Source organism: Monodon monoceros, unplaced genomic scaffold (genome assembly GCF_005190385.1).
Source record: "Monodon monoceros isolate NGI ecotype Baffin Bay Population unplaced genomic scaffold, NGI_Narwhal_1 Super_Scaffold_1, whole genome shotgun sequence".
Lineage (NCBI taxonomy): Eukaryota > Metazoa > Chordata > Mammalia > Artiodactyla > Monodontidae > Monodon > Monodon monoceros.
Genome location: NW_021703765.1, coordinates 16,479,391 through 16,501,425, shown reverse-complemented (window position 1 = coordinate 16,501,425; position 22,035 = coordinate 16,479,391). Strand labels below are relative to the sequence as shown.

Below are 22,035 nucleotides of genomic sequence, written 5' to 3'. Positions count from 1 at the left end.
TATAATACTGCAAAAGGAACAGTTGCAGACTACTGAAGAAAGCAAATAATTAACCTTATGACTTTTTAAAAACCACTATACCATTATTGAAAATTTCTCTTGCATCATTTGGACTGCCATTCATTGGGTAATCATAACTGTTATGTCATGACAAATGGAAATGTCCTAAGCATCTTTTTAGCTTACATGCGATATTATCAAAAGGGAAAATTTAAATGGAACTACACGACAGCTCCTGAGGGCTGTAGAATGTGTGCAATCAGAACATTTCTTTTCGACTGAAAAAGGAGATCGAAATGAAAGTAGGTTAAAAAAAGATATTTTTAGGGTAATCTTGAATCCATTCTATTTTATGGTAACTTGCAATTTTTTAAAGGTTTAATTTGGCTCCCAGATGACTTGTAACACATCCCTGGTCACGAGTGTTCTAGAATACCTCTGAGAACTGCCGTTCAAAACTTCAGGAAGGTTGAGAAGAAAAACAGACAAGATTCCTCGAGAAGGGAGAAAAGACCAATGAGAAGGGATAAAAATCAATCTCAGAAATACTCAAGAGGAAAGAATAAGCTGCCCTGTTAATGAGTTGGATTCTTCGTCCCCCTTGTGGCTCTTTAAATTTGCTTCATAATTAAGTCCTCCAGCCAGTGGTTCCTCTGTCTCAGCACAACCCCCTCATTCCCCAGCCCAGTTTGAACTGGATGCCTCAGATAGAGGGTAGTATCTGACCTCAAGCAGGGGCAGTGAAGGGACTGCTAGAAATGACCTTGGTCTCTTAATGTTACAGTTTGAATAACTTGTTGGGGAGCTTGGAGAAAGTAACTAGCGTCTTCGTCTACAATATACTGAGCTTAACCACAGAAGCATTTGTAGTTAATTTCAGAAACCTGATTGCAGTCAAGTAATCAATAACCCTATTTCTAACAAGGTTCCTTGTTTGGCCTAATCCAGACAAATCAGCAGGCAAAGAAATTGGTTCCTTTTCCTGATACTTTCCTGAGTTTCACGCTAATTGCTTGAGGAATATTTCAATCAGAGACCCTAAAGTAAGTGAAACGTGCTCTGTGGTCAAATACATTTGCAAAACACAGCATCCTACATCCCTCCCTTGGATATTCAATAGACCCACTGGTGTATTAAAGGCTCTGAGAAGTCCTGTAGTAAAGAAACATTTAATTTTATTTAATTCAATCTTTTCAAAATTAATGTGGCCACAGGCACATTTTTAACCATCACAGAACACCTATTAATATGGTTTGAGAAATGCTGCGCTAAAGCACATGCCTTTAGGAAAGGTAGCAAAATGACGCTTGGAAATTTGTGGTTTTGATCAAACATTTACTAGGCACCCAATTAAAACAGAGAACCTTACCGGACACTTGGACCACAAGGCTAATTTATAGAAAAAGTAGGAACCTTGACCCATTTTCTAGAATGGAAATATTGACCAAGGAAAGAGAAGAAGTAATACACTGACCAGCAAAAAATTCACCTTCACCATATGACCCTTTGGTTAAAAGCTAGAGAGAAATAAGCTAACAAAGGTTGTGCCTGACAAAATCATCAATGCATGTTGCATTTACCATCAGCCAGCTGTGGCTCAAAAATCATCTGGTAAACATGTATTTAATGTATGCAAATATGGCTACATGATGTTGGGTGCTCCCAGGGTCACCAAGTCCTTTGATCATCACCATCCAGCAAAGCAAGTCAGCTTCGCCTGGCCTCTCATCCTCTCACAGCTGATTCTGAACTCTTGATTTATAGACAACTCTGCAACCAAAAAGTTGCATTGGTTGGTACAAGCTGCAGCAAACTAGCAGAGTGAAACAATCAAAAGTTTAGTGTCAGAAAAGAAAAAAACAAACAACCCAAGAGAGAAATGGGTAAAGGACAAATAGACCATTCATACACAGGGAAATTCAATGGCTCTTAAATACATGAAAAGATACTCAAGTTCATCAAAAAAGAAGTACAATTCTTCAGTTACGTGCCCATTTTTATCCTATAATGGCAAAGTAAACAGGCTCTTAGGTGGTCTCTGAGGAGAGCAATTTGGCCGTATCTGTCAAACTTTAACACAGACACACGCGCTGAGTGAGTGTATATATACTCTTGGATAAAGAAACAACATATCTCAGGGCTATTCAATGCATCCCTGTTTATCAGAAAGATTAGAAACAAGCTAAATACCACCAAGAGCAGCTGGCTAAACACCCACACAGTGACAGCCTCTGTGGTCTGCAAAAAAGAATGAGGTACCTTGATGTGTACTGATAGGGAGTATCTTCAAATTACACCAAGTGATAAAAGCAGGGAGTATCTACCATGCTTTAAGCGATGTGACATACAGGACGAATGCACAACAGGAACGCATGCATGCACACGCACTTGCACACATGTGATCACGTGTATGTGTATCCGTGGGTATATAAGGGCTCATGTTTGTAAGTGTTCTTTGCGCAAGGAGTGTGTGTTTATCTCCGGAAGGACAGACGAGGAATTGGTAACAGCAGCTTCTTTCTGGGAAAGGAAACTGCACGGCTGAGACACAGAAGAGGCAGGGAGGGAGACTTCGTTTTCATTCTGTACCCTTTTATCATCAGCTCTATGTGCATGTACTACCTCTGGAAAAAAATATGTTTGCAGTTCAATTCCTTCCTTTATAGGTTTACATATAAATCAAATACGTAAGTTGCTTGACTTTCTTATGGTCATTATGCCATTATGTTTAATACTTTAAAAAAATATTATTCTAAAGGCAGCGGGATGGTGGGTGGGAATAAATCAAGAGAAGAGAAGACAGGAAAAGATGGAAACCTATGCAGTCACGGGTAAAAACCACATCTACATTCAACAATGAGTAAATATTAAAAATATCTCAGAATAAAGCCACACACACACACACACACACACACACACATACAAATACATACTGTATTCCATTCCAAATCATTCCAAGTGTCTGATTCCATTTATACACAAAGTTTGAAAACATGTAAAACTAAACTGCAGTGTTTAGGGATATATATGTAGGTTGTAAAACCATAAAGGAAATCGAGGGAGTTATTACTATAAAAATGAGGATGGAGGTTACCTCTGAGGAGGGAGCAGGAAGGGGTGGGTAGGACAGACTCGGGTGGGGCTTCAGGGGCCCCAGCAATGTTCCTGTGCTGGACCTGGGTGGTACTTACACATGTGCTCACTTAATAATGATCTGTTAAACTATGTATTTGTTTTCTATGCACTTTTCAGTATTTCAAAATACAGGAAAAGTAGATCAAAAAAGAGGCAAGATTAAAAGTAGTGACAGGGCTTCCCTGGTGGCGCAGTGGTTGAGAGTCCGCCTGCCGATGCAGGGGACACGGGTTCGTGCCCCGGTCCGGGAAGATCCCGCATGCCGCGGAGCGGCTGGGCCCGTGAGCCATGGCTGCTGGGCCTGCGCATCCGGAGCCTGTGCTCCGCAACGGGAGAGGCTGCAACAGTGAGAGGCCCGCGTACCGCAAAACAAACAAACAAACAAACATTGGGACCTCCCTGGTGGCACAGTGGTTAAGAATCCGCCCGCCAATGCAGGGGACGTGGGCTCGTGCCCCGGTCCGGGAGGATCCCACATGCCGCGGAGCGGCTGGGCCCGTGAGCCACGGCCGCTGAGCCTGCGCGTCCGGAGCCTGTGCTCCGCCGCGGGAGAGGCCGCAGCAGTGAGAGGCCCGCGCACCGCAAAACAAACAAAAGTAGCGACAGAAGGGAACTAGCCCAGGATGCTGACAACAGCCAGAACTCAGAACAGGCGAATGAGAGGAACAATGACCCAACAGCGAGCCAGGCCAAGTTCTCCTGGGGGCTCTGGTTGGACATGACCTGGAGGGAGTCAAGTTGGAGGGGGAAGCAGACGGTATTGCGAAAAGTGTGCCCTGTCCACACCCAGCCCTGCTGCCAGGAGGGGCTCTACCTCTCTCAGGTCACGAACGCATATCGGTCACTGAGCTATATATGCGCTGGGTCCTTCCATTCTAAACTGGGTCCAGAACCATCAACAGGCCACAAGGGGTAGAACAGAAGGTGAGATTTAACAAATCATGAGATCAACCCTGCCTGGGAAAGTAAACGAAGTTCCTCCCCCTGGTGTCTTGGGATTCTGGTCTTCCTAGATTAGGCTCTACCTCTATGTACACCCATAGTCTCTAGAACATATAGATGGAGAAAACACAGGTCAGCTGTAACCATGACGTGTCTTGTAGCAGTGGTTCACGGAGTGAGGGTTCCAGACCAGTGGCAGCAGCATCACCTGAGAACTTGTTAAAAATGCCAGTTCTCAGGCACTACCGCAGAACTGTCATATCAGAACTTCCAGGCATGGGCCCGACAAAGTGTCTTCTCAAGCCTCCCCCGGTGATTCGCACGCACACTCAAGTTTGAGAACCACTAATTTAAAATAAGGTAGAACTAGGGGTTAGCAGATGCAAACTATTACATATAGAAGGGATAAACAACAGGGTCCTACTGTATAGCACAGGAAACTATATTCAGTATCCTGAGATAAACCATAATGGAAAAGAATACGAAAAAGAATATATATATATACATATATATATATATACACACACACACGTATGTATGTGTAACTGAGTCACTGCTGTACAGCAGAAATTAACACAATACTGTAAATCAACTATACTTCAATTTAAAAAAAAACAAAAAGCAAAATAAGGTAGAACTAGAGCTCATTTCAATGGAAAGCGTCTCTCCATCAGACACAATCCCTACCTTGAGGAGCCCACTGTCTCTCCATGGTAGGCGGGAGAGATACCTAAACACATACAGGAGTGAAGACAATGTATAATGTGGAAGAAAGTGTAAGGAAAGAGCTAAGCCCTTGGCAGGACAGGAATTGTAAGCAGCAGCAGTGAATCCGGCCAGGCTATGGTGGCGTCAAGGGGTACCTTTCTGGAAGAGGTACCTCTTGAGTGGACTCTTAAAAGCTACCCCCAGATCATGCCTGTACAGGGAGAGGAGAGGGGTGAAGGGCATTCCAGGCATAAATACAACTGCAGTGGCCAAAGCACAAAGGCAGAAAACAGCCGGGCCTGGGTTCATATGTGAAGAGCTGGGTGTAAGGGGACCACAGGAAGGACAGGAGATGAGCTGAGAGCCAGTGGATTGAGGGGGCCTGGTACGGCAAGCAGAGGGCAGGGGACATCCACCGGGGGCTTCAGGATGGGAGTGGCACGGCCAGACCGTGGTTTGCCCGGGTCACAGTAGGAGCAGTGCACAGGATACATTTGAAGGGAAGAAGTCTAAAGGCAGAAGACAACTTCAGTCATGGAAGGGAGAGCTGATGAGAGCCTGACCCAGGGCTAAGGGGACAGAAATGGGGAGAAGACAGATTCAAGAGCTATAGGACAGCTGACTGAATGTGGGCAAGAAAGAATGGGGAATAAAAATGAAATCAGGAGAAAGACAAACAGCATATGATATCACTTCAATGTGGAATCTAAAATAATGATACAAATGAACTTATTTACTAGACAGAAGTAGACTCATAGAGACAAACCTGTGGTTACCAAAGGGGAAATGTGAGGGAGGGATAAATTGGGAATTTGGGATTAGCAGATACACACTACTATATATAAAATAGATAACCAACAAGGACCAACAGTATAGCACAGGGAACCATATTCAATAACTTGTATTATAATAACTTATAATGGAAAAGAATCTGAAAAATAATATGTATACATATATATCGGAATCACTTTGCTGTATGGCTGAAACATTGTAAATCAACTATATACTTCAATAAAAATATATATAAATTAAAAAAATAAAATAAAAATAAAAATGAGAAAAAAGTGACCCCAGGATCCTACTTTGGGTGACTGGATGAACAGAGGTGCCACAGATGAGCTAGAGAACTTAAGAGGTATCCATCTAGTTGGGGGGACAATGCATTTTCAGATCTGGTGAACTGAAGACCCCCATAGGACACAAGGGTGGAAACGTCCATCCAGGAGCTGTAGAAACCAAGCTGGAACTCCAGGCTGAGGTTCAGGTCAAAGACACAGATTTGAAGGTCCTCAACACTCAGACGTTAGTTGAAATCATGAGAGTGAATGGATTACACAGGTAGGGAGTATGGAGGCAGAACAGGAGGGGCAAGTAGCGGGCTGCCCGGTAAGAAAGGGCATAGATGCCCAATGATTTGGTGATCACAAAACCACACTGGTGACCTGATTGAAATACATTTCTCCTGGATGAGAAACTAAAGGGGAGTTGGGCTCATCAGGAGGTGTTTTTTAGGAGGGGGAGACTGAAGGGGCCAGGAGAGAGGGCGTTAGGAAACAGGAAGAGGGGATGGCTGACGGTAGGGGTGCGTAGAGCAGGTGGGATGGCTTCAAGGTGAGGGGCAGAGAAGGATAAGCGAGGGTTTGAACAGCTTTGAGTTTCTTGACTTACGAAGCACCCTCCGGAGAGTGGTGACAGTTTGAAAAGCTTTTGAGAAAATGGGAAAGGCACGAAGTATGGGCAGGTAAGAGGCTAGAGTCAAGATTTTATCGAGTTTATCTGCTTGATTGTGTGGTGTTTGTAGCATTCAGCTCTGTTGCTCCCCATTCCCACCACCAAGTAAAAGAAAAAAAGAAACTCAAAAACTGATAGACTAAAGGCAAAGCAAAAGGCCAAATGCTGCTGTTTGCTTGTGGAAAGAAAAGAAAAAACACACAACTTCACCTTGTTCACACTTGCTACTCAAGGTGTGGACCAGGTGTATCACCTGACATCCAGTTAGAAATGCACAATTTCAGGCCATGCTCCAGACCTGGCACCAGAAGGGCATTTTCACAAGATCCCCAATGAATTCCTATGTACCTTGAAATGGGATGAGTTGCCCTTGATTCTACTGGAATCCGGGCTTTTATCCGGATGCTCAGGGCTCCACCCCCAGGGATTTTTGCATTAGACTGGGGTGAACCCAGCAAAGGTCTCAGGTGACCCTAACCTGCAGGCAAGGCTGCTATCCACTGTTCAAGAGCAGCATTTCCCAGCCTTTCTCCTGCCTCCATCACATCCATCTGAGGGTGACAAACCCTCCTTACAGCACACCTTGTCACTGAAGCAGTACACTGCAGGGTATGAGCAAGGTAGGACTTTAGATTTTAAAATAAATGCCCCTCTCCTCATTGAGAATCTTTATTCTCATGGTGCTTTCCAAACTTGAATGTGCCTACTAATCACCTGGGGTCTTTGTTAATAGATTCTGATTGGCTGATCTGGGAAGAGCCCAAGGTTCTACATTTAATCAGAACCCTCGTGAGGCCAACTGGTAGACCTTGCTTGAAGAGCAGGTGCACTAGTGGATTAGATGGACCTGGTGGAATTCTCCCCTTGCCTCACTCCAGACCTACTGTATCAGCGCCTCCAGGGGCTGGGTCCAGGCACCTATGGAGTTTTAAAAGCTCCCCATGTGATTCTAATGCATTGGCAGGATTAAAACCCCCTAGAGTTAGGGACTTCCCTGGTGGCACAGTGGTTAAGAATCCGCCTGCCAATGCAGGGGACGCGGGTTCAATCCCTGGTCCGGGAAGATCCCACATGACGTGGAGCAACTAAGCCCGTGTGCCACAGCTACTGAGCCTGCGCTCTAGAGCCCGCGAGCCACAACTACTGAGCCCACGTGCCACAACTACTGAAGCCCGCGTGCCTAGAGCCCGTGCTCCGCAACGAGAAGCCACCGCAATGAGAAGCCAGCGCACTGCAACGAAGAGTAGCCCCCACTCGCCACAACTAGAGAAAGCCCATGCGTAGCAACGAAGACCCAACGCAGCCAAAAATAATAAATAAATTTATATATATATTTTTAAAAACCCTAGTTAGTGTCCTCCTAAGGTGACTTCTATCATTAAACACCTACTTTAGAGACTCAGGTTCCAAAGTGGCACCAGGAAAGCAATAGCTGAGTTGGGTGTCCATGAGCAAAAGAGCTTCTCACTTGAGGTTCAGTCATAAATGACATTGCTCAAAGCAAGTTCTATAAAGTGAGACAACGCAGTCTCAACACCTGCTCTGTCATTACAAATCACTCAGCCAGGAACACCCCACACAGCCTTTAGTTTACAAGCCACCAGTTCCTGTGATGTTCTTAAGGCTGCTGTAGTGGAAGGAAGTTTATGGCTGATTAGAGAAAGAGAATAAGTAGCCAAAGTAGAATCTCCACATGGGGTGTGGGTCAAAAATTCAAAATGCATCAAATTAAGTGGAAAACAGAGCTCCTCAGCATGTCTCCTGGATTTCCTAGGATTTCTATATTTTAATGGACTAGCTTAATCTGTTTTTTGATTCCAGATAAAAATTCATGGATGCTCTAAAGATCAACACCCTTAATTCTGTATTTTTATCTGAAGATATCACTTTCACCAGTGATCTAGCTGCCCTTGTTTTGTTGATGCCACATCTGGTCCGAATGTATGCTCTAAGAGAGAACTTCCTCTCTGTGTTCTGAGGCTCTTGTGGTGATATCTTTAAGCCTTAACGATTAAACATTCCACCTTAAATACTGTCGACCAATGATCATTTCGCCCCCGAACAGAATTTTGATCAATGAAATTCTGAGTTGGAAAAGATTTTTTAAACAAATGCAGTTTTATATTTTCAAGCACAGAGAGCCACCCAACCCCGTCAAGAAGACAGATCTTTGGGGGTGGGCTCTCAAGGAGAGAGAGAGGTGCGTGCCTAGCCTGCCAGCTGCTTGCAGGCATGTGCTTCAGAGGTGCCTAGAAGTGGTCCTGCAAGTGGTTTAGCATCGCCTGCACAATCTTCCTCACAGTACTGTTTGGCTTTCAACAAAAAACAAAAACAAAGATAAGACACTAAAGCCTCTGTCTGAATCATCTCCAATTCCAAAGTTGTAGAATCAGAATTATTCAGTTCTCCTGGACATTAGTCGCATGTCTTTGCTAACTTCACGAGCACAGACGGTATGCAAACTGGGCAAATGTGTACTCCAGGAGCCCAGGGTCGGGGCTGGGGGGTGCCTGTGTGCTTATAGAGGGGCTCCTCTCCTAAAACTGAACTCACCTCTCCCTAAGAATACCCAGTCTGGGAACTAAAGTTCAGTGCTATTACCGTATGCTTAGGAATTTAAAATTCTAACGGTTCCCAGGGACGATGCTGCACCATTCTTGGTCATTCCTTACTTCATCCTATATTTCTAAGCTGCCAGCTACCCAGCAACACAAGTGGAATTCCTACAAATATCCAAAACTGGTCAAGTTCAAAACCACCACCCTCTCCTTGACCTACAAGGGGCTCCCCCCCACACTACTTATCCCCACAAACAGCTCTGTTATTCACTGAGGCAGAAGGCACCTTCTAAAGGCAGCTGCAACAGTATCTCCAATCCTGCAACGTGACCTTGTTACCCCTCCATCAAGAAGAGGTGACTAATTTCCTTTCCCTTGAATCAAGGCTGGCCTCAGTGACTCTTCTGTAACCAAGAGCAGGTAGCACAAGGGATGCTGCATGAATTCTGTGACCAGCTTCTACTCTGATGTCTTGGGACATTGGTTCTCCAGATGGTCCCTCTAGAATGCTCCCACGGTAGCCCAGCGTTATGCTGGGAGAAGCCCAGCCACGTGGAGGTGCTCCCACTGAAAGACCCAGCTGAGCCTTTGAGTTACCAGCTCAGATGCCAGACATAGGAGTAAAGAAGCTTCCAGATGATTCCAGGCCCCAGTCACCTCAGCTGTTCATCTCCATAGCTGAGGGCCCAGGTATCTTAGAGCAGAAACAAGTCGTCTCTGCTGTGTCCTATCTGAATTCCTGACTCCCAGAATCTGTGAACATTGTGAAATGGTCATTTTATGCCAGTAAGTTGAGATTGTGTTTTATGTAGCAATAGATAACTGGAATATCCACTGGGTGTAGGGTGGGGTGGTGGGCAGCTAAGCCAGAAATTATTCCTCAGGCATCCTTTTCCCTTGTGAATGTCAAATCCCTAACGTATGTCATGATCTGTCCCCTTCTCTGCATCCTGGCCGTCTTGGTTTTGATCCTCACTTGGATTATTATCTACTCCCTTCTCCCCACTGCGGCCAATGTAGGATTTCTAAACAAATGTATGTACCCAGTGTATATTTATTGAGTGTCTATTACGTGCTCTGATGGAACAGATATGGCCTCAATTCTCATGAAGCCAACCGTCTACTGGGGAAGCTTCATCCCTACTTCACACAGTCATCCAAGGACATAATCATTAATGCCCGCAGGGGTGTGAAGGAAAGTGCAAGGGGCTCTGAGACCAGACAACAGGGGTCTGCTCCAGGCTGGGGCTGGGGGTCAGAGAAGGCTTCTTTAAGGGAGTGATGCCTATATCAAGCCCTGAAGGGTGAGAAGGAGATGGCCACAGAGAAGGGGGCTGCTCTGGTCGTGGGGAAGAGTGGATGGAAAGTCGTGGAGGAGGCAAAGACTTGCTCGAACCAGGGACTGAGCGTAGAACAGGGTGAATGGGACGTGTGAATAAGCCTGCAAGTTGCAGGCAGGCAGCCAGCCAGCCAGCTCGGCCGGGAGAGGAAGATGGGGCCCAATCACACGGGCCTGAGCCGCCAAGGAAAGGAGATGGAATCAGATCCCAGCGCAGTGCCGTCTTTTGCCACCATGCAGATTGGACTGAGAGGAGGAAACATAGCTACGGAGCAGCTGTGGTGGGAGGAGACCGCTGCTGCACTCCCATTTGTGTTCCTGTCAGCCTAAACTGCTGGCATGGCTCCCAGAGGCCCTCAGGAAAGGGGCCAAACTCTTCAGCACGGCCACTGCCCCACTCCGTCACTGAGCTCCAAGAATCACTCGAAGTTCCCTGAACTCTCAGCCCCTTGGAGCTTTCCTTCACGCTGCGTCGGCCTGGTAGGCCCTGCCCCTGAGACCACGGGGACCAATTTGCCTCTCACCCTTATTCAGGACTCAGCGCAGGTGTCCTCACCTCCAGGAAGCCTTCCTTGACCAGGGAAGGCCTCTGGAGCGCTCACCTGGTTCCCTATTCATACCTCTGTTGAAGCCTCCGATGCTGTCAGTCACCAACACCCACCAAGCCTCTATGACAAATGCCCCCCACGCCTGCTGCCCTGACACCAGCTCAGAATAAGACAGATTGGACCTTGGGTCCTTGGAGCGCTTACAGCTTTAACTGGAAGATGGGTAATGTACAATCAGCATAAAGTAGAAACCAGTCGTTTCTAAGTTACAATGTGATGGGTGCTGAAGTGGAGGGGAGTGAGATTACTAATTGTCCGCTCAGAACATCTTCATTCCCCCAGGCTGAGGCCCAGCTCCTCCACGCGCCACAGGCACGCCACCCTCCCTCCTGCCACAGACCCTCTGGATGTGGCGCCCTATTCGGGAGGCTCCTTCCTCTCCCCGCCCCTAATTAACTCTCCTTCATCTGTCACTTGACAGCACAGGCATACCTTTCCACAAGGAAGCTTTCCCTGACCCCCATCCAGGGCAGACTCTTTTGTCACAGCTCTTGGAGCTGAACCACAGGTCAATCCATTAAAAGACCAAGTCACTGCATGAGCGAGACTTTTTTTGCAACCTTTAGCTTTGTTCCTGTCGCTCTGTGTGCGCGTGGGTGGACTTTTCCATAACTACAGCTCTCTGTCTTCTCTGTATGAAGACTCTTATGCCTTGCCCGCCCCCCCCCCCACAGGTGTGCTGAACTATCGGAGACCCAGTCTAAGGTTTTATCTGAGAACCCACAGGAGCCTAGGAAAGCCTGAGGGTGGGGTCAGCATAACCGCCCACAGATTTGCCAAAAAAAGAGAAGGCTGGAGAAGCTTGTACTAACAGGAAAGGTTTATAAGATGGCAGAGGCAGGGATGACACTAAATCACCAGAACTCTCCTTAAATATGTGGGCAAACTCATTGCTGGGAAATTAACTGTTCTTCAGCCCATCCACCTCTCCTCTCCATCCATCCACCCATTCACTCTGCGTAGATGTGGGGATGGAAGGATCCGTTAAAATGAGTGACTCAGCAGCTTCAGCCTGGGGGGTGGTCCAGGGGAATCTGAACATCCCAAAAGGAAGTGGGAGGGTCAAGAAGAAGATCTGACGATGGAAAGATGAGAGAGGAGATGACGGGTGGGGGTGATAACAGCTAATATTTATAGAGTATTTACTGCATGCCTGAAACTGTTCTCATTCCTTTACATTTGTTTTCTGACTTAATCCTCACAACCACCCAATGAAGTAGGTACTCATATCATGTCCATTTTGCAGATGGGGACACTGAGGTAGAGAGAGAGGAAGTCCTTTCCTCAAGGTTACACAGCTAGAAAGTGGTGAAGCCAAGGCTGAAATCCACACAGCCCGTGCCCAGCATCCTCCCTCTTCACCACCGTGCACACTGCCTCTCAGGGTCATGTACAGAGATGCGGTACATGAAGTGGAGTAAAGGGGATTAGCTTGCCAAAGGCAGGCCTGTAGACAGAGAACAAAGGATGACCTGGAATGGGAACATTTTAAGGGTGGAAGGAAGAGTAGCCAGAGGAAGGAGAAACAGGAGGAGTACTGAGACGAGAAGGTGTCATCACCTGCCAGGGAGGCCAGCGTTTACTGAAAGAGAGACTTTCAAAAAGGTCAAGCGCTTCAGAGCAAACAGAGGTAGGAAGAGAATGGTTGACAAAAAGCTCACTGGACTTGGCACTGGGGTTTCTTGGTGATCTTTAAGACAATGTGTCCCATAGCGGGGTGGGGCAGCCCACAGAGGGGAAGGACCGGGGGAACGGGTGGATGTGATGGTAGAGAAATGGGTTTTCAGAAGCTTGGTCATGAGAACAGGAGACAGGACAGCAGCCAGAGGCAGAAAGCAGGATTCAGGTAAGAGTTTGCTGTAGGACAAGCGGTGAGTGTATTTGTAAGCCAGCCAGCGCGGAAAGAGGGGAGAGTTAACTGACAAAGCAACGCTGCCAACAAGGTAGGACACAGCTTTCTCATTCCATCCGCAGGCTCACAAGAGCGAGCCAGGGCGCACTAATGCAGAGCACTTATTGATTCCCAAGGACTTCGTCTCTAAGCTGGTTCCCGACTGGCACAGAATTACCCAGGGAGTTGACCTGGGGACACCAGGATGGTGGAGGGGTAAGCTACACAAACAAACCAGAAAAGCACCTAGAGTCAAGGAATTCTAGAGTCAAGGAGTTTTAGGAACCTGTGGCTAAATAAAATTAAACTGGCTTCTTTAAAGTCTAAACTTTCTTGCATCATTTTCTGCTAATGGACAACCTTAAACTCCAATTAAAGGATAAAGAATTCTGAGTTTCTGGTCTCAGGGACCACAGAACCTTTGTGTCTGGGAATATCTGGCAAAACTACTGTTTCTCAGAACACATTCTGGGATATACCGTTCTTGTGTGTTCAGGAAATGAGAATGTTCATTCCATCAGATAGAAACATCCCCATTTGTTTTTGTCACCAGTTGCTCAAAGGAAACCAAGGGTAAAGGGACTTTAGTAAAATCTGTGGGCTTCTTTCTTCCTTCACGGCACATTCTAACAGCAGGCTTACACCCGTTCTCGATTCTCACAGCACACAAGAAACATCCTTCCGCTGAAAAGCACTTGCAATGGTCTCTCAAAACACTGGCTTACTAAAGCTCAGTGGGGCTAAAGCATCTTTAAAAAAAAAAGAAAACCAATTTTCTGCACTAAGATATGGTTAAAGGACTTCCCTGGTGGTGCAGTGGTTAAGAATCGGCTTGCCAATGTACAGGACGCGGGTTCGAGCCCTGGTCTGGGAAGATACCACATGCCGTGGAGCAACTAAGCCCATGCGCCGCAACTACTGAAGCCCGGGCGCCTAGAGCCCATGCTCCACAACAAGAGAAGCCACCGCAATGAGAAGCCCATGCACTGCGACGAAGACCCACCAAAAAAAAAAAGATACGGCTAAAAAAATGAACATGGTTCACACATTTTTAGACATTGCTCTGCTGTAATAGGCCTGGGTCCCCAGTGTCACTCAACTGGATGGTACTTCGCAGAGTGACTCACGCTCCAGTGCTCTAAAGAAGTGAATTCTTTGAAGAAAACTGTCCTTCATGTAAAATGTCAAGACAGACAGATTATAGTTAAAAAGGGAAGTCAGAGTGACACTGACCTTCACTGGGAAAATGCCCAAGTTAGAATATGGGAGAAAAATTAAAAGAGGGGAAGACGGATGCAGAGAAAGAAGGGAGGAAGGGGTGGGGGGGGGGAGGAAGCAGAGCGGCCGTAAGGGACACAGGGCAGACGAGGGAACGGAAGTAAAGAGGTCTAGCACTTAATAAATGCCCTCTCTGTGTTTGGAAAGGGCACACAGAGGTGTTAGAACAATAATATGTTTTTGGAATTCCCGGGCAATCCAGGGGTTAGGACTCTGCACTTTCACTGCTGGGGCCTGGGTTCAATTCCTGGCCGGGGAACTAAGATTCCGCAAGCCGCGCAGCAAGGCCAAAAAGAAGTTAATAATAATGATAATAATTTTTTTTTTTTGCGGTACGCGGGCCTCTCACTGTCGTGGCCTCTCCCGCTGCGGAGCACAGGCTCCGGACGCGCAGGCTCAGCGGCCACGGCTCACGGGCCCAGCCGCTCCGCGGCACGTGGGATCTTCCCGGACCAGGGCACGAACCCGTGTCCCCTGCATCGGCAGGCGGACTCTCAACCCCTGCGCCACCAGGGAAGCCCGATAATAATGTTTTTTAAAGTCACAGGCAAAGTCACTTGACAAGGGTTTTTGAAAACCACCAAATTCCCCTAGAAATATAAACCACCACTGGAAAAGACTCTGAAGAAGTCCGAGCTCCCTCAATGCCTGTGCTCTGGGGGTAGAAATCTACAAGAAACATGACCTGTGAACTGAACGATCAGAAAGTGCCCAGGGCAGCCGCATGTGAAGGCAGAGGTGGAAAAAAACAGAGGTGGGAGTTTCCGCCCACTACGTGCCCCTCTGACATTTCCAAAGTCACCCAACCCCATCCCTTGGCCTTGTCCCGGACCACACATCTGATAACATGGCACCAAGCACCAACAGCAAAGTTCACCCCTAGAGAACTGCAGTGTCAGCTCATCAGATACCCACATACGGTAGAGATATGAAACTTAGAAACACAGTGGGAGAAGGAATGAGGAAGAAACACATTATTACTATTTCGGCGATCAGCTAGAACTCCCCGTGCTAACTCGTCAGGCTACTTCAGCCTGAACGATATCCAGTCTGGACGTGTTATGACAGACACCACATTCCTGTTCAGATTGGCAGTGATTCCATTGCACGGTAGCTCCATTACCGTGATTGTAGTGCTTTCTGCGTCAAGGCAGAAAGCACTTATACTCAATAGCTGAAAATTACAGCCAGAAATCCACAGTAAGATCCGATAATTCTAAATGTTTGATACGGAAAGCTGAGGATGGGAAAACAATAGACTTGAGACAGTGGCCTTCCCAGGTTTTGAAGCCTGCGGTGGCAGGGGGCCCTTGTGGCACATGCACGTCCCTACACAGAAGAGCAGGAGACAGGCACCATCTGACCAGAGAGCAGGAAGAATCATTACATAAGTAGGATTTCACGCTGTGTCACTTTTTCTACAGGTGAAACCTGTTGGGGGAAAAAAAAACCAGCTTAACAGGCAGCAGAATCCTGGAGGGAGAGACGGGCAGGGAGTGACATAAGGAAAGCAGGCTTCTGGCAGGCCTGGAAGGGCAGATCGGCAATGACAGAGGCTCTGGGGAAACCAGATAAAACCAGAGATTATTCTGATTGAGGCTGGGGAGAGGTGTATGTGGAGAGTCAGAAATAGAACAATTTCCTGGAGATTTCTGTGAATGGGAAACTGAAGTTATTTAGCTGGAATGCAAGGGACCGTGGAGGAAAACATTTTCAACCTGAAATCTGAAGCAGATCTGGGGTCTAAAGAGAAAAGGATCAGCTTCCTCATGGAGCAAAGGAAAAAAAGAACACCCGTGTTTGCTGGGGTGGGAGAACCAGCAGGGAATGAAAAAGAAAAGCCACAAGGGAAAAAGCAAAATCATACAAGTCAGCTACGTTCTGTTACCCTAAATGACAGAGTGTCTATGGCCATTTTCAAGAAACATCAGTAACGCTGAGTAGTTCTGACAGAGACTGTATGACTCACGAAGCCTGAAATATTTACTACCTGGCCCCTGACAGAAAACGTTTGCCAATCCGTGGTCTAGACCCTGCCTTGAAGCTGCCCTGATTCTAGGCAGGGAGCACAGTTTGCTGCATCCGTGGCGAGCGGAGACCCATAATTTTTTTTTTTTTTAACTGGAGAGTCAAAACCCTTTTATATTCACAAATGACTGAACCAAAGGTATGGTGACTCCAAGGTTCTTGGGTGTGGTAACAAGCAAATTCTTTCACACTCAGCTTCCTTCTAAATGTATAGGCACGAAGCAAGACCTTCTATTTCCTCTGCAGAACTTGTCAGCTATGGTCCACCAGTCCTACCACACCGAGGACAATGTGTACTTTTCCAAGCGCTTCAAGTTTCATCTGAAGCTAAGAGAAGGAAGATGCCTCCTGGACCATCTGTCCTTTGCACCTGTTGCCACTGCCCCTGTGAGGACGGACAAGTACCTCATTGCCAGGTCCCAGCGTGTTACCTTTTTTGAATGGCTCCCGGTTTTCCTCTGCTTCTCTGTTAACTCGATTCTGCTCTGGTTCCACCGCAGGCCCCTGGTCTTCAAGTTCATCTTCTGTTTCATCATCACTGTAAGGGACCACTTCGTCATTAGGCTGAGAATCCTCCTCAAATGTCGTTTCTGAGTCTCTTTTTGTATTCATTCTGCTGGCAAATTGGAACTACCTGGTTTAAAAGATAGGGAAACCAGAGTGAAACATGGCTCATACCCAGTTTTTGGTTGAATTCTGCCTGCATTCGGTTACAACGCTTTTTTGTGTGTGTGTGTGTGTGTGTGTGGTATGCGGGCCTCTCGGTGTCGTGGCCTCTCCCCTTGCGGAGCACAGGCTCCGGACGCGCAGGCTCAGCAGCCATGGCTCACGGGCCCAGTCGCTCCGTGGCATGTGGGATCTTCCCGGACCGGGGCACGAACCCATGTCCCCTGCATCGGCAGGCGGACTCTCAACCACTGCGCCACCAGGAAAGCCCCGGTTACGACGCTTTTAACAGAACCTGACTTACTAACGTGGAAATATGCCTGAATAATAATCCCAAAGTTCAAATTATCATGCAAATAACAACAAAACCATTCATTATTGATTAAATGCTTGGGTGAGAATTTACAACTGTAATGTAGCTGCAAACTTTCTTTTTTTAAGGGTATACAGGCTTTAAGGTTGTGTTTCAAATCGTGGGTCTCTACCCAGCAAAATTAATTTAATTGGTTCACAACCAACATTAAAATAAAGTGAAACAGATTTTAAAATATCAGAGTACAGCACGCATGAAAAGAGTTAGTACTGTTTGGGGAACAGTTTTACAAAACAGACACATATATACATTTATTTGCATCGTGGGTCTTAATGGAAATGAATTTCTTTTGGAAATTGTGGATTGCTGGCAAAGTTTGAAAACCACTGTCCTAAGATATCTGCTTTCTGCTAACGCTAATATTCTGAGCTTTTACTCTGTGATGCATTTAAATACAAGCTTAGGTCCTCAAACTTTACTAATGACTTCTTGAAAGCACATCCTAGCCTACTGCCTAACTGCCACCACCCACTCCCTATATTTAAAATTTGTGTTTGTGTATACACCACTGTATAAAGTGACACTTTATAAGTGCCAAGTACAACCTCAGTTATATTTATATTAGGAAAATATTTACACTAATACCCCAGGCTTTGTGAGGACAGACATACAGCCTGGCATTATTTACATAAGCTTCATACCTACATGTACTCATTATCATTAATAAAGGCAGCTCACATTTATTTAGTGTTAACTGCGTGCGGGGCTCTGCATGAAATGCTTTATAAACATTGGCTCCTTGAAATGTCCTATACCACCCTAGCGAAGGTGGTATTGTTATTTGTACTCTATAGAGGAGAAAACCAAACCTTTGCAACGCTGGATAACTTGTACAATAATTACTGAAATTTTGAAGCAAGAGCAATTGCTTTCCAAGGAGACATCTTTTATATTCTACGTTTATGTTACAGTTCGTTAGATATTTTCATCAAGTGTTAGTTGCCTTGAGTGGAACCATTTCGCTGGCTGCATGCTTTATACCAAATCTAGCATCTTGAACATCTAAATTTTTATAACCATAGGTGTACATCTAGGAAATGTTCAAATACTTATGTGAGGAATTTGTCCAATATTATTTAAAACAAAACCCAGAAGCAACGTGGATATCCAATGATTAGCAACGGTGTAAATAAATTGTGGCATCTTCACACAATGGGACAGCGCAAAACAATTTAGATCACGGTGGGACAAGTTTTTAATGACATTGCAAAAACCCAAACACATTTAGTTGAAAGGCGAGTTAACAATCCACATGTACAGAATAGTCCCAGTTATTCGCAGACATTTATTCATTTCCCCAAATTTCAACAACTGCCGTGCATGATTCTCAGTGAGATGATGTATGGAAAGTGCTCGATTTGGTATTTAGCCTAGAAAGTACTCAAACGTCAGTCGCTGTTATTGTTAACAATTATTTCCGTAATTAGAAAAACTGTGTTTTACAATAACAAATGGAACAGTGTGGGGAATCTATCCCTGTTGCCTTTTCCATCTCCAAAAATCACTTCTGAAATGCATGTGCCCCTCACTGCGAAGTAAAATATTAGAGTATTACAAAATATGGTTATACTTAAGCACAGGCGTATTCACAGTTAAAACCTTTAGTTGCCAGGTAAAACATTTTTCCGCTCTCCCAATTTTCTGCGGGTTAGTAAATGACTATTTCTTGGGAATTTACATGTGTTTAATTGGTCCTACTTGTGGTTTTATGCTTTAGCTAATATTTTAATATACTCCTTAAAAAATTCCCAAACTCTCAAAGGCAGACTTTCACCAGAAATTTTTCAGAACAAACATAATAAAAGTGGTGACCATTTATTGAGCACCTACTATCTGTCAAGCAGGAAAACCCTGAGAAGGAGATGTTATCTACCCATCTTTCAGATAAGGAGACTGAGGCTCAGCTAGTAAGTGGCAGACTTAGTATCTAATCTCTCCATTACAGGGGCATAGAAAATATTGAAAAGTCTGAAAGCATCATAGAGAAAGTTTCTTTATTGTAGTACATATACACAACTAAATTTACCATTTTAACCATTTTTAAGTATCCAGGTCAGTGGCATTAAGTGCATTCTGTAGAAACATTTTGTAAGTGATCATTTCGTTATCATTATTGCCAAGCCTCTCCGTGCTTATTTCCCATGTTAAAGTCGGACCCAGGGGGACTTCTCTGGTGGCAGTGGTTAAGAATCCACCTGCCAATGCAGGGGACAGGGGTTCGAGCCCTGGTCCGGGAAGATCCCACATACCATGGAGCAACTAAGCCCGTGCGCCACAACTACTGAGCCTGCGCTCTAGAGCCCGTGAGCCACAACTACTGAGCCCATGCACCTAGAGCCCGTGCTCCACAACAAGAGAAGCCACCTCAATGAGAAGCCCGCACACCACAACGAAGAGTAGCCCCTGCTCGCTGCAACTAGAGAAAGCCCACACGCAGCAACGAAGACCCAACGCAGCCAAAAATAAATTAATTAATTAATTTTTAAAAAATTGGATCCAGGAAATTCCCTGGCGGTCCAGTGGTTAGGACTCCGTGCTCTCACTACAGAGGGCCTGGGTTCAATCTCTGGTCAGGGAACTAAAATCCCACAAGCCACATGGTGCGACCAAAAAAAAAAACAAAAAAAAAAGATGGAAGATGGAATCCAGTCCTTCGAGGTTGAAGGAGGAGACAAACAAAAAGGAAGAGATTTACAACCACAAGCACGGGATCCAAAGAAAGCAGACCACTGCACAACCAAGCAACTCAGCAGCCGAACACCTGCCACAGGCCAGATCTGGGCGGCTGACTTGGAAGGCTGGGTGGGGACCTCTAAGCTGAGCAGGAAGTTCTTTGCTGTACATATGTGAGTGTAATGCAGACACTCATGGAATAGTTTAGCTCTGCCATCTTAGGCTACCAAAGAAAAGTTAGCTAGAAATCATTTCTTGGAAGCCCTAGGTGACATAAAGCAGCTTTCCAGGTCTAAACCATGATCTCTGTAAAGCAGGCACTACATACATGGATTTGGAAACTTTGTAATGTCTCTTCCCATCACTCCAGCACGTCACAGACACCTGCGCATTTATTCAACCTACACTGGGCACCTGCTCGGTGCAGACTGCTACCGGAGGCACTGGGAACCAAACCACCATCCAAGTTATTGAGGGATACGGGTAAGTAAATTATGTGTGACAGCCCCAGGACACAGCAAGGCCTGTCATTTCTCCCCAAACACATTCCTCCAACCCATTTCTTCCTCTCCATCTCCACAGCCACCACCCTAATGCAGGCACCACCATCTCTCTCCTGAAATGCTGCAGGTGGAGTCTAACAGGACTTCCCACAATCCACTTCCACCCGGCCACCAGAGTCATGCCACTCTCCTGCTTAGACCCTTCCTATGGGTTATGGACTGAACTGCCTCCCCCTAAAATTCAAAGATTGAAGCCCTAACCCTCAACGCGACTGTGTTTGAAGATAGGGCCTTTAAAGAGGTGACTGAGGTTAAATAATGTTATACGGGTGGGGCCCCAATCCAACGGGTCTCACATCCTTATAAGAAGAGGATAAACCACCCAAGAGCTCTCTCTTTCTGCATGTGCACAGAGGAAAGGCCATATGGGGATGCTGCAAGACGGCGGCCAAGGAGAGAGGCCTCTCCAGAAACCACACAGGAGGCACTTTTGACTCTGTCCTTTGGAGACTTACAGTCTAGACAGGAGTCAGCAACTTATAGCCTGAGGGCCAGATTTGGCCAACCATCTGTTTTTGTAACTAAAGTTTTATTAGAACACATCCTTGCTCTTTCCTTTATGTATTGTTTATGGCTGATTTTGCACAACAGAAGAGTTGAATAGCTGTGATAGACACCGGATGGCTTCAGAGGCTAAAATATTTACCATCTGGCCCTTCACAGAAAAAAAGTCTGTTGACCCCTAAACTAAAAGAAAAGATAATAAGAGACAGCAACAAAAGAAGTGGTCAATATCAAATGCCCATGGTCACATAAAATCATTATTGACCCGGATAAATCATGCATGCTTTGGGAATGTGAAATAAACCACCAGGTGTAGTGGTGGGGAAACGTCCCTAAATCGTACAGTTGCCCTATTGATTGGGAATGGTACTATTTCAACTGCTGCATAGCTGTTTAACTAGAAAAGACACGCAATTCCAAACACCTGAGGTAACAGCACACCATCATCTCCCATTTCCTGTGAGGAAGCTGTGGTCACGCATCTGCCAATACCCAGTTCAATGCAGTATTTCATCATTAATCCATGTGCTTATAATCTCGACATTGGATATAAATGTGAATAAATATTAGAGCAAGGAAGCAAAAGATTTATCAGGATTTTTAAAAAGTCATCAATGTGATTTAGCATTCAAGGATTCTTCTGGTCACATGATCTTAGGAAAATGTCCTCAGCTCCTGGTCAGGCTGAAAAGCAGCATGATTAATTGGAAAGAACATAGGTCTGGATTCAAACCACGGCTCTACCGTTCACCACTTTATTACCATTTTGGAAGCTCATTTTTCTCATCTGTTAAAAAAAGGGCGGAGGAGGAAGATGCCTTATTTCCCATCCTGCCTTCTGCAGTATTCAGCCCTCTTGGTCATCATCCCCAGAAGACAGGAGGGGTAAACGGCAGGATTTCCAAATCTGAACCACTAACATCTATCACTTGCCATCTTTAGATAATTGGCTCTGAAATGCTTGTGAACTGAATGAATTCATGAAATTCTCTGTTCCCTTTGTGGAGGAGGGGGTCTGAAGGAGAGAGAGGGAAACCC

At 45.7% G+C, this 22,035-nt stretch overlaps 1 protein-coding gene across 2 annotated transcripts in view; it reads right to left on the bottom strand.

Annotated features, from left to right (window-relative positions):
* The window catches only part of ATP8B1 (ATPase phospholipid transporting 8B1), a 111,795-nt gene that overhangs the window by 43,922 nt on the left and 45,838 nt on the right, over positions 1-22,035 (bottom strand). For both annotated transcript variants that reach the window (XM_029218929.1, XM_029218937.1), the window contains exon 2: positions 16,650-16,852. In XM_029218929.1, the coding sequence (XP_029074762.1) occupies positions 16,650-16,830 (181 nt within the window). In that variant the 5' untranslated portion in view covers positions 16,831-16,852. The remainder of the gene's footprint in view (positions 1-16,649; positions 16,853-22,035) is intronic.